Source organism: Rhinolophus sinicus, linkage group LG14 (assembly GCF_036562045.2).
Source record: "Rhinolophus sinicus isolate RSC01 linkage group LG14, ASM3656204v1, whole genome shotgun sequence".
Taxonomy (NCBI): Eukaryota; Metazoa; Chordata; class Mammalia; order Chiroptera; family Rhinolophidae; genus Rhinolophus; species Rhinolophus sinicus.
Genome location: NC_133763.1, coordinates 49661847 through 49673677, shown reverse-complemented (window position 1 = coordinate 49673677; position 11831 = coordinate 49661847). Strand labels below are relative to the sequence as shown.

The window sequence follows — 11831 nt, the reverse complement described above, 5'->3', positions numbered from 1 at the left end:
TATCTATTCCACGATGTAGCCCATCATTTGAGGGTTTTTTTCCCATCTGTTTTTCATACTTAATATTACTATTTGGTTATTTTAATAATTTTAATTTCATATTGCTATCTTCCCTTTGGTCTTTTAGTATATTTACTTATTGTAAATTCTTAGTTTTTCTCTGGTAATATGTCTTTCTTTTAAGGTGTTAACTTTTTCTGCTCAGGAAGTTTCAGTCCTCGGGTGTCCTATTAGAAACATCCCAGTGGATGGTTGACGGCCTCGTCTGTCGTTAGAAAAGGGTGGCTCCCCAGGTCCCAGTCCACACCTTCAGATTCTCAGCTCTGGTCAGCTTCACACAGGAGGGGATGAGCCCTCGGGCAAGAGCGCCTTAGACATCACGGATCCACTCCCGTCTTCTGCCGCTTTATTTTATTACCCTACCTAGACATTCCTTAGAGCTGAGCTTCACCTTTGAACGCTCAAATGAGAAATAAAAACAGTATTACCAGGCGGACTCCCTAATTGTCATCTACCTTCTCTGGGGATTTGACGTGGAAGGTAGAAGAGTAGATGCCTGAGGCTTCATTCCCACTCTGTTGGCCCCAAGAGCTTTGGTCCAGATTTCACTGGTGGGGGTATTTGGGGGCTTGTCTTGGCTTTCTGTAGGGAGGTGGCAGGGAATAATGGAGCCGAGGGAAAGTCCGGGGGTGGGGTGGGGTGGAGGAAGGTGTGGCATGATTGGAACAGCTCTTCTTGAACAACCTCCCCCTGGATTTTTCACGTTTCTGTTATTTCTTAGATTCCATGTTTCCATTTTTAGTTCCTTCGGGGTTGATTTTGGAGGAAGAAACCCTTATTCATTTGACATCTTGGCAGGAACTAGAACATCCTGTTTTGGCCTGAATTGGAACATGTGGTTGATGGATGCAGAAAATAAGTTATATTAACGATTTTGATTTTTACCCTAAGAACCATGAGAAGCCATTGAAGGTTCCAAGATGTGTGATGACAGGATAGATTTTATTTTGAGAAGACTACTCTGGCGGCAATTTGACAATCAGATTGGAGGGGAACTAGAATCAATATAAGGATACAGTTAGAAGGCTCTTACAGTCGTCCAGGTGAAACATAGTGGTCTCCACCAAGGTGATGGTGGAGAGGGAGAAAAAGTAGATGAACTCAAGAGGTACAAAGTTAAATTGCTGGATCCTAATGATAAATTGAATTTATGGGGGATGGGAGTAATATCAAAGTCTTAAGCTGTAGGCTTGCATAACTGAATGAATATATTTCTTTTGTTTGGGAGAATGGGGAGGAGTTGACATTAACTCAATTTTGGGCATGTAAATTTGTGGTGCCATTGAAGTATTTAAAAGAGATTATCTAGTAGGAAGCTGAATATATAGGCTTGGAGTTCCAAAGAAACAGTTCAGCTAGAGATACAAGGAAATGACTTACACACTTATAAATGGATGAAATAGCCTTGAGAGAGTTCAGAATGGGAGAGGGACCCAGGAATGAGTTTGGAGGAACTCCAGCATTTAACGGCTGGGTATTAAAGGCTGAATTGTGTCCTCCAACATTTATGTTGAAACCTTAAGTCCCAGTAATGTGTCTATATTTACAGATAGTGCCTTTGAAGAGGCATTAAATTAAAGGGAGGCTATTAGGTGGGGCCTAACCCAATTTGAGAGGAAATTTGGGCATACAGAGATACTACAGGTATGCATACAGAGGTAAGACGATGTGAGGATATAGGGTGAAGGCAGCCACCTGAAAGCCAGAGAGAGAGGCCTCAGGAGACATCAAACTTGCTGGTATCTCGATTTTGAACTTCAAGCCTCCAGAACTGTGAGAAAATGAATTTGTTTTTTAAGCCACACAGTCTGTGGTATTTTGTTATGGCAGCCCTAGCAAACTAATATACTGGGTAAAAAGATGATGGGAAAAAATTGTGCAAAGATGATAGAAGATAAGCTCCTGAAGATTGTGTTGTCACGGAAGAGTAGCTTGTCACAGAAGCCAAGGTGAGAGTGTTTCAAGAAATAGAAAGCAATCAAGTGTTGGACTCTGCTCAGAGGTCAAGATGAGAACTGAAAAATGTTCTCTGGATTTTGGTGACTTGGAGGTCGTTGGTATTCTTCACACAGACTCCTGGTGGAGCTGATGGTGCAGGAAGTCAGAACGGTGTGGGTTCAAGGGCGAGTGGGAGGTACAGGAATGAAAACAGCGACTATGGACAACTCTCGAGGTTTGGCTGTGACGGGGGAGGAAATAGGAATGAAGGAAGTTACTGATAATGGGAGAAACTTGACCTTGTCTGTTAAGTCAATGGAAATGTTCTCATTTAAAGGAAGATATTGAATAGTGAGAGTAGGAATAATTGGTAGAATAACATTCTTGAGAAGGCTACAGAAGACAGCTCACAGCAGAGATTGCGGGGTTGGGACGAACCTTTTTGCTAACGTAGGGAAGGAAGGCATAGAGGAATGGTTGCTCATTTTCTGGCTGGTGAAGGTCCAAGGTTTTTAAGCAATCTTCCCTTCCCAAAATGAAATCTCAGTTCAACTTTGCCTTATAACTAGGGTCGTTTCCTCTCACATTCTGGCCTTTGGTTGGTGGGTTGTCTATTTCCAGTGTGGTTGTGTGTTCACCTTAATGCCACTGGTATTTTAGTGAGAAGCTGGGAGAAGCATCAAAGGGCAGTTCTGCTAGTCAGCCACCATAAAAATGACGTTTCTATATGCTCAAGTTTTATATTTAAGTACTTAAGCCATCTGGAGTTTATGATATATGCGGGAAGTCTAACACTTTCCCCAAATTGCTAGCCAGCTAGTCTCATACCATTTCAATTCAATATTTCACTACCTACTAATTGCTCTGTGTGATATGAAAAATAAATTAGAAATCATCTTTCTCAAAGACCTTAGTATCTAGGCAAGGGTTAAGTAAATATATCATGAGTATACTATAAGGTGTTAACAAATTAAGTGCCATAAACCCAATTATCATTAGTAGTTCAAGCACAGAGAGATTAATGTTCTGGATTCTTAAAGAAGACCAGATTCGATAGGGGACGACAGAGGGTAGGGAAGGGGTTTAGAGGAGTAAGGCACTCCAGGGAGAGGTCCCAGCAATGGGCACAGGCTCCAGTGAGAAACTGAGATGCCTGTTAAAGAAGGTAGATTCCAGTGGAAGGTAACTAATGCTAGAGTCAGTTTATACTTCACTTAGTAGACAGGAAAACAGAGAAAACACATTAACCTAGAGATGGTTTGGGGCTAAAAAATGGCTGATTCAAGCTTAATTAACTTAACAGAATGTCGTTTAGATGGATGGGACAAAATAATTAAACAAGTTATAGGCAGTTACCATGAAGTTTATTAAAAAAGAAAAAATTTAAGAGTGTACATAGAAAAATTTCAAAAGATTTACTATTCTGATCAGATAGTACCATATTCACTATCTGATGTTGAGGGCACAAACCTCTGTACAAAAGCTCGTTAGTGAACAAAATCTTATCTGTCCTGCTGGCCTCATCTTAGCCTCCTCGGAGGGGAGGCTAGATGGCATCAAAGTTATGCTGTGGAAGAAACAGAACAAAACCCTTGGGATAAATAGAGTAGGTAGCTTCTCTCATTCTTCCTTCCCAGACAGTGACACCCCTTTGATGGGAAGAGTGAAGGGATTATAAAAGATGGGCAAGACTTACGGAAGTACAGCAAGGCAGTGTTTTTGACTCTGAAGAGCTCAGAGGCAGGCGAGGAAAGCAGGGAGTTGCCGCTAAAACATGACACATTTAAGGGTGAATGTGCTACGTGAGTTTTCTGATCTCCTTCTGCGTTGTTTTGCCCAGCTTGCCAGGAGACAGAGGCCCAGGGCCCAGGGCCCAGGGCCCCCAACCAGAGAAAAGGCCGTGCGGCTGGAGCACGGGGGACAGAGTGCAGTGAAAAGGAATCCTCCCTCTCCTCAAAACCATCACTGTGCCCCTGAAAAGGTCGGCTCTGCTCCCGTGGGGAGTGTTTCCTGCTCTAATGCTTCTCTCGTGTGCAGAACCATCACAGGCAGCCCTATGCATCCTGCTCTAAGAAGCGAGTGCAGTTTCTGGATGATCGAGTTTTCTCTGCATCTGCTCACACCCCACCGGTGTGGACTTCGGCTGCTTTTGAAGGCACGTGCCCGAGGTGAGGACTCACTGCCTTCTCCCTGGTGGAATCCAACTCTGCTTCCAGTTGCAGGACAGACTTAAGATGCCAGGCAAGAGGATGTGAGTTCTTCTAATAACCCATGTGCCAAGGGCTAGTGGTGAGAGTATTAGACAGGAGGCAGTGAAAAGGAAAGGAGTAAGTTTTAGGAGAAAAATAGGAAGGAATCATGAATTTAGGGGCTAACACACGCTGAATTGTTGAGGCACGTGTCCTATAGACAGTACAACCCAGATGCTGAAGGTACCACCTTCCTTAGAAGGTCATGGTCCTGGCTGAGTCTCCCATTAGCCAGGGATCCCTGAATCGAGGGCCCAGGGCTGAGGCTTCTGAAGAGCCCCCCACAGTTGTGGGTGTGGAGGGCCCCAGGGCAGCAGAATCAGGCTGGCTGAGGAGTCGGCAAAGACTCAGACCTCCCGTACAAAAGTGGGAAAAGCCAGTTTATATGGTGTCCACCCCCAAGACACCTTCTCCGATGGTTTCAGCTCCCTGCCTTCCCCATTCTGGCATTCTGTGGCAGCTCTGTGCCATTCCCACGATTCCCTTTTTTCTCGAGGCTAAACGGAGTTTGGTGGGAAAGGGAAAGAAGAGCCTCTGGCTGCCCAGTCACATCTGACAGGCTTTTAGGCCAACGTGTATTCTAGGTCTCGACGCCGAGCAGTGTGAAAAGAAGGGCAGGAGGGCTCCACGTTTCTGGATCAGGAGCCTCACTTCTCAGCCTCTGTCCCTCAGAGTCTTATCATGGCATGAACTGGCCGAAGGTGCTTCCTTCTCCCAGAGCCACCCTCTTCTGTTACCTTGCATTTCTCCTTAATCCATACAGCCTTTCCCTTTATAATGAAATCAGTCAGACGGAAAAGAAGAAAACTAGACTGAGGGGAAAGAAAGCAATGAAATCATTATTCAAACAGCTATGCAACCTGGGGCCCTGACAACCTGCCAAAGGCCTCTCCTGAGTGAGGGCCACACCCCTGTTACAGGTACCAGACCAGAGAAACCACAACCAGGAGAACCAAGTTAGAATTCAGAAAAGGAGTAGAGCCGAGGTCCACTGGGTCCTGATTCCTTCTGAAACACTGTTGCAGTAGCTCTGAGCAGGTCTCTTCTCAGGGGCTGCTGAAGGCGGGTCTGAGGCTGGGCCGGTTAAGGCAGCAGCTGTCCTGAGGCAGAGGGGTGCTGGGCAGGAAGGGCGGCAGCCTTGTTTCTAGGAAAGTAGTAACTGATAAGGATGGTCAAGGAAGGTAACACTACATCGCTTTAAAACCAACTTTGCTAAAACTACCAGTTGTCTAGATTAGTAAGTGCTGAAATAACCTCTCCAGAATAACGCACCTTAATTCCTTCTCACCGTATCATAAATCCTTCCCGTGTGGTTAGTACTTGCTACCACTGGTATCTGACGCACTGCAAGTCTTCTGATACAGCTTAAATTGTGCAGGCGTACAAAACATGACTTCTCTGCTAAGTTTTTATAGTGACTTAAGTACCTTCAAGACCACTGCTGAGTGAATTAATTTCAGTAGTCTCTAAATAAAAAGATAGCGTTGCTGTCTGATGGTAGAATTTGGGGGTCAATTCAGCTTCTTCTAGTGCTGCTGGGCTCAGGGTAAGAGTTCAAACAATGCTAACTTTACACAGCAAGGGGCTCATCAAGGAAAATACTGGTCTAACAAAACCACATTATATCCCAATGGTCAAACGAATTGCACACTGCTCCTTAAGAATCCATTGAGTAGGTTCAGAAATCAAGGAGTTATTTTTAGTGAACAGAGTGAAGTGAAGCGGGCCTTGGTCGACAGGCCTGAAGGATCTCTAGAGAACTGAGGTGAGAAAGACTGACTGCGTTACCAAACGGCAATTGTTCAATTGAGTCCCCCTTCGTGCATCTTTTAATCTAGCTGTTGGCACCCAGAAATGCTTGCATGCTTCTGTCTCCTTGGCTGTATATACAAGTTAGAACATGCTTCTTAGATTTTCTCCCATTAAAGAGGGGCAGAGTGAAAAACGTGGCAGAACGGAGGTGGACAGGGCCTTGGATGAAACAGTGATACCAGAAAACGTAAGACATTTTCCCTTTTGAGCTGGGTAAGCACAGTATCAGGGTAACAAAAGGATACATGGAGGTCGGGATGCCTTTTGCGGCCAAGTGTTTCCGGATAAGTCGCTCAGTACCATACCAGTTAAAGCCTTTCGTGGCGTGTCCAATGCGTGGGAGATGGACACTCGCTGTGATAAAGGAAAAAAAAGAATAGATCATGATGTCTTCATCCAAGACTGACTGATGGGCGTAATACACATATAGGAGAAAAGGATCTTTCCTGTAAGTCACTTTGTGGTTTCCGGTGGACAAAACGTGTGAGGATGGAGTGTTCCACTCAAAGCATACAACTGTGATGTCAAAAATACTCTGGGAATGGACTGTGATAGGGAAAAATGAAAGACTCCTTCTGAACACGAAGTATCTGGAAATAATAGGTACGACGGATACAGAGTGGACCGATGGTGGAGGTGTAATTAAAATAAGCAGTCTTTAACAAGCCAGTGAGTTCCACAGACAGACACACCGGGTGTGGAACGCTACACGGTGGTTTTTGGCAGAGAACTGTCAGCTGATGTGGGCGGTGACTCTCCAGGACGGGACATGCTCAACAGCGTTTCCCAGCTGCCACGACCACTGGACCTCATCTCTGGCGCCCTGTAAAATCACGGGCGTGCACCCCAGTGGATGCACACACATGGATATGGAGGGGATCTGCAAAGGAGAAAGGGCTTTACAAATACCACATGAGGAGGTGGTTACTTCTGTCGCCTCTCACACTGGGGCTTACCATTACCACATAGACCGAACTGACAGTCGGTCTTGACATTTCTCACCGCCCCTGAAAAACCGCATCACATGCCTGCAAACAGAACTCCATCTAACTCCTGAGCACAAACGGAAGAGCTTACCTTTCTTTTTCTTTGCTGCTAAAGATATCTTCTTCAGGCCTTCTTCCAGGGCTGCCATCTTAATGCCAGACAGGGCATTGGAGGGGTCACGGTGTTGAGCCACAATCAAGGCCAACTAGGAACAAACCATCATTAATGGCTGACACGGCACGCGATGGCCACACTGTCAACTACGTGACCTGCCCACGGCAGGGGTGTGAGCAACCCCCCGACAGGCCCTTCATGGGTCACTCAGGTTTCGGTTCCGGCTCTTTTGAATGCCCTGCCCGAATAGCCATATCCTAACAAATCTATGACCTCACAAACCCTAGTAACTGTTTTATTTCCTGGTAACTTTATGTAAGCTTTTCTTCCTTTTAAGATATATAAAACCAGAGTCCAAGACGTGCTGGCCTTTCTAAATGCTCTCAAGGGTAAAGAAGGAATTTTTCAGAATCGTAGAAAAGCCTCTAGAGGTCCTTGAACTCCAGCCCACGCGGCGAATGCTCGAGTCAGCTTGCAACCCGCAGGACAAGCGGCCATCGGATCTCTGTTCCAAATGCCAGCTACTGCCACCCTGTCCATCCTAAGCAGGGCAAAGCTGGAGAGCGTCCAGGGAGCGTGTGGGGCTGACATGCCTACAGCCACAATGCAGGGCTACCACCGTAAAGACATTTCCTGAGTCACCAGAGTCTGAGCTCCTTACACACAACCACTGCGTCATTCTGTTTTTATGAGATGACTGAACAAGCAGGAAGCACTTTGTCATGAGGCACACAGGCCACTAACCTCGAGAAAAATGTGCCCTGAGGCACGTGTAGTGAATAAAACACCTTACGGGAATTCCAAATGACAGGCAAGGGGGGAGACACTTACGATGCAAAAGAAGAACGTTAAAGCAGGCAGAGGAGATGTGGATTGGTCTGTTTATGGCTGGTGAGAAAACACAATCTATTGCGGAACCTTTCATGTAACAAATGATGAAACCCTCAGAGTTGTTAGTCATGATTTCTTATTCATTCAGTAAATGTTCATGGAGCATTTCCTGTGAGTAAGCACTGCCAGCAGAATTGAGGATAAAAGACGAAACTAAACTCCCTGCACGTAGGAGGGGCTGCCACCAAGGTAAGTAGAGTGACAGAAAAAGCAGAGGAGAGTGCTCCAGGGACTGTGGTGATGGAAGCGTGGGGGGCTGGGGGGCACAGTGCAAGGTGAGGCCCAACCTGCTTGTGAGGGGCTGAATGGTGCCCCCCAGAATTCACGTTGAAGCCCTAACCCTCGGTACTTCAGAATGTGACTATCTGGAGATCAGGCCTTTAAAAATTTCGGCAATGACGTTCAAATGAGGCCTTCAGGGTGGGGCTAATCCCATCTGACTGATGTCCTTCTAGGAAGAAGAAACTGGACACAGAGACAGCAGGGACGCACACGCACACGGGAAAGGCCGTGTGAGGACACAGCATAAAGGCGACCAGCTGCAAGCCAAGGAGAGAGGCCTCACAGGAAACCAACCTTGCCAGCACCTTAACCTTGGACCTGGGGCCTCCAGAACTGTGAGAAAACAGGGTCCTGTCTTTCAGGCCCCCCAGTCTGCGCTATTTTACGGCCACCAGAGCAAACTAACACACTGCTGGAGAGGCCAGTGGGAGCGGGAGGGAATCTCAAGAGGGGGTGATGGGAGCCAAATTTTAGCTCTGGTCAGAGGTGTGGTGTTCTTTTTTTTTTTTTAACTTACCAAATCTTGCCCTTTGTTTCTTGATTCTTTATCATCGATAGGAAATAAAAGGACGCCTCCCAAATTCAAGTCTGAGGTTAAATAAGAAGTGACAGAATAAGTTCATTAGGGATTGAACCCCTGGAGAGGGAACTATTTTGAATCCAAATCTAACCAGGTTTCACAGCCATTTTTTTCTCACTCTCCTGGCCTCAGTCGCTATCGAAGCCTGGTACTCGCTTCACAGAATTTTTTCTCTCCTCGGAAACATTTTTTTTCTACGTCATGCTTCTCGTACAATAGTTTACTATCTACACTTACGGAGCACCCTACTTTCCCAGGTATTGTGCTCTAAGCGCGGGGATTCAAAGATGAACAAGACAGCGTTCTCTATCAGTGCCCTCACTTCTGTGTCTTTGGAGAGTTCAGGCCTGGGAGAAGCTTCCCGCTCTCAATTCACTGTCATCTGGGCCGTTTGGACGCTGACGCCTGATCACATATTTACTACTGTCATGAGGTAGGGCTTATTTCTCCAAACAGAGCAATTTTTACAAAAATATCCTTGCTCCAGAGCCTGGCACAGTACCTCACACATAGAAAATACACTTTTTGAATAGCAATTACTTGGCTAAGGTAGATGAACATACTTCTTTCCTGCCTCACATGCGTACAAGGTTTTATAGCATAACCAAATGTTCTTCTTTATTTAGAAATACAAATAGAATCAATAAGGCTTGAAAGAAAAACGTCTTGTTAAATCTGTTCAAATGATATCTGATAAGTTTGAGCTCTGAAGGTAAAACCCACAATTGGGGTAATTCGCCCAAATCGGCGATTCAATTGTTTACTGTTTGTCTACAGGAAATAAAACCAAGGGGAAGTGAGACTGTCACCTTTTAAAATTCTCTGCAAGCAATTAAAAAGCTGTATTTTCTTCTAAGATTCAGAACAGATCCCGTTTCTTGGGCAAAGAGTCAATACTGATGCTTGGCTGCCATGGGCCTGACCAGATTCTGGAACTCACGCTAACCATTAGGTTATAAAGGTATTTTTACACGTTTTTCCCCTACTCTGTGGCCAGAATGTTGAAGAATATTGTTAGGGACAGTTTAAGTTTTTATTTTGTTTTTTTTTATTCCCATCCCACGTCCTTTCCCTTTGGCAACTATCAGCATGTTCTTTGTATCTATTGGTCTATGTCTGTTTCTGTTTATTCATTTGGTTTTTTTAGATTCTACATATGAGCGAATTCATATGGCATTGGTCTTTCTGTGTCTTACTCATTTCCCTTAGCATAATGCCCTCTAGGTCCATCCATGTTGTCGAAAATTGTAAGATTTCATTCTTTTTTATTGCTGAGTAATGTTCCACTGTACATCTATACGTACCATACCTTCTTTATCCAATCGTCTGTTGATGGACTCCTAAGTTGCTTCTACCTTGGCTATTACTAGTGATGCTACACTGAAAAAAGGATGCAAATATCTTTTCGAATTAGTGTTTTTATCTGTTTTCTTCAGACAAATACCCAGAAGTGGGATTACTGAGTCGTAAGGTAGATCTATTTTTAAGTTTTTGAGGAACCTCCATACTGTTTTCCATAGCGGCTGCATTAATTTGCAATCCCCCCAACAGTGCACGAGGGTTCCCTTTTCTCCACATCCTCGCCAGCACTGCTGTTTGTTGATTTATTGGTGATGGCCATTCTGGTGATATCTCATTGTGGTTTTAATTTGCGTTTCCCTGATGATTAGTGAACGTTGAGCATCTTTTCATGTGTACTGGCCATCTGCATGTCCTCTCTGGAGAAATCTCTATTGAGCTCCTCTGCCCATTTTTTAATTGGATTGTTTGTTTTTGGCGTTAAGTTTGTATGAGTTCCTTATAAATGTTGGATACTAACCCCTTATCGGATATATCATTGGCAAATATCTTCTCCCACTCAGTAGTCTGTCTTTTCGTTTTGTTGATGGTTTCCTTTGCTGTGCAAAAACTTTTTTGTTTGATGTAGTCCCATCTGCTTATTTATTTTTTGTTTCCCTTGCCCGAGGAGACACATGTGAAAGAACGACGTCAAAGAGTTTACTGCCTGTTTTCTTCTCGGACTTTTATGGCTTCATGTCTTCCATTTGAGTTTCTTTTTGTGTATGGTGTAGGAAGGTAGCCACCATGGGGGCCTGTTTTCTGAGCGCACACGTGGATACACCTGGGAGCCAGCAGCGTGGGGGATGTGTGGGTTCAGCACTCAGTGCAGTGCGGATGCCCACGCACCGGCAGGGAGAGCCCCAGGGGTGGCCCTCCACAGGGTCTTGCATGCACTTCCTGCTGACAATCCCTTTGAGGCCACTTACATTTCTTGGCTGCCTCTTTCCTCATGCCCTTCCTCCCCTCCAGTCACACAGCTCCCACAGATGCTGGTGGAGAGAAATGGGTTTCTCCAGCTGCCCTCTGCCGGGCTCCGGTAGGTGGGCACTCACTCACCACTTTCCTTTTCCCTGTGGGAAAGGTCGCCTCGGCTGGATAAATCAGCCCCTAGCAGTGTTTCCTTGGGGGAGAGCTGGTACTGGGAAGGTTTTTCATACCACCTCTACTGCAAGCAAATTCCTAGTTTTCTTTGACTTTTCTTCAGTGCTGTGCTGGAGTCTCCCTTTGCAAAGGCTGGACTTCTTCACGTTCTCTCCTGTGTGTGAGTACCTGCCCAGGGCACCCCTCAGCCGATGTTTCTGCTGCAGTGGTGAGAGGCGGCTAGGCAGTTTTGCTGGCGCCCTGGTTCCTCAGCCCCTGTGAGGTTTCTCTGTCGCTTAGCAGTTGCACTGGTGGGTCAGACATCTCCTCGGTCCCAAAAGGCCCACCAAGGAACTTCTACTTGTGCATGGAGGTCTCATTTGTTGATTAAAAGGGGGGAATGTGTTATGCCACCACTTTGCTGCCATCACCCCCCTTCACTCCTAGATGACAATGATCTCCTAATTTAATGCCTTCAAACGTTACCTGCAAAATAC

The 11831-nt window shown here is 45.5% G+C and overlaps 1 protein-coding gene across 1 annotated transcript in view; it reads right to left on the bottom strand.

Moving 5' to 3' along the window:
- Positions 1–3343: 3343 nt before the first annotated feature.
- CHD1L (chromodomain helicase DNA binding protein 1 like) overlaps positions 3344–11831 on the bottom strand; it is a 45002-nt gene continuing 36514 nt past the window's right edge. The window contains exons 20-23 of the mRNA XM_074319243.1: positions 8851–8921; positions 7137–7251; positions 6305–6413; positions 3344–5406 (exon numbers count right to left, since the gene is read on the bottom strand). Coding sequence (XP_074175344.1) covers positions 5331–5406; positions 6305–6413; positions 7137–7251; positions 8851–8921 — 371 coding nt within the window. The 3' untranslated portion in view covers positions 3344–5330. The remainder of the gene's footprint in view (positions 5407–6304; positions 6414–7136; positions 7252–8850; positions 8922–11831) is intronic.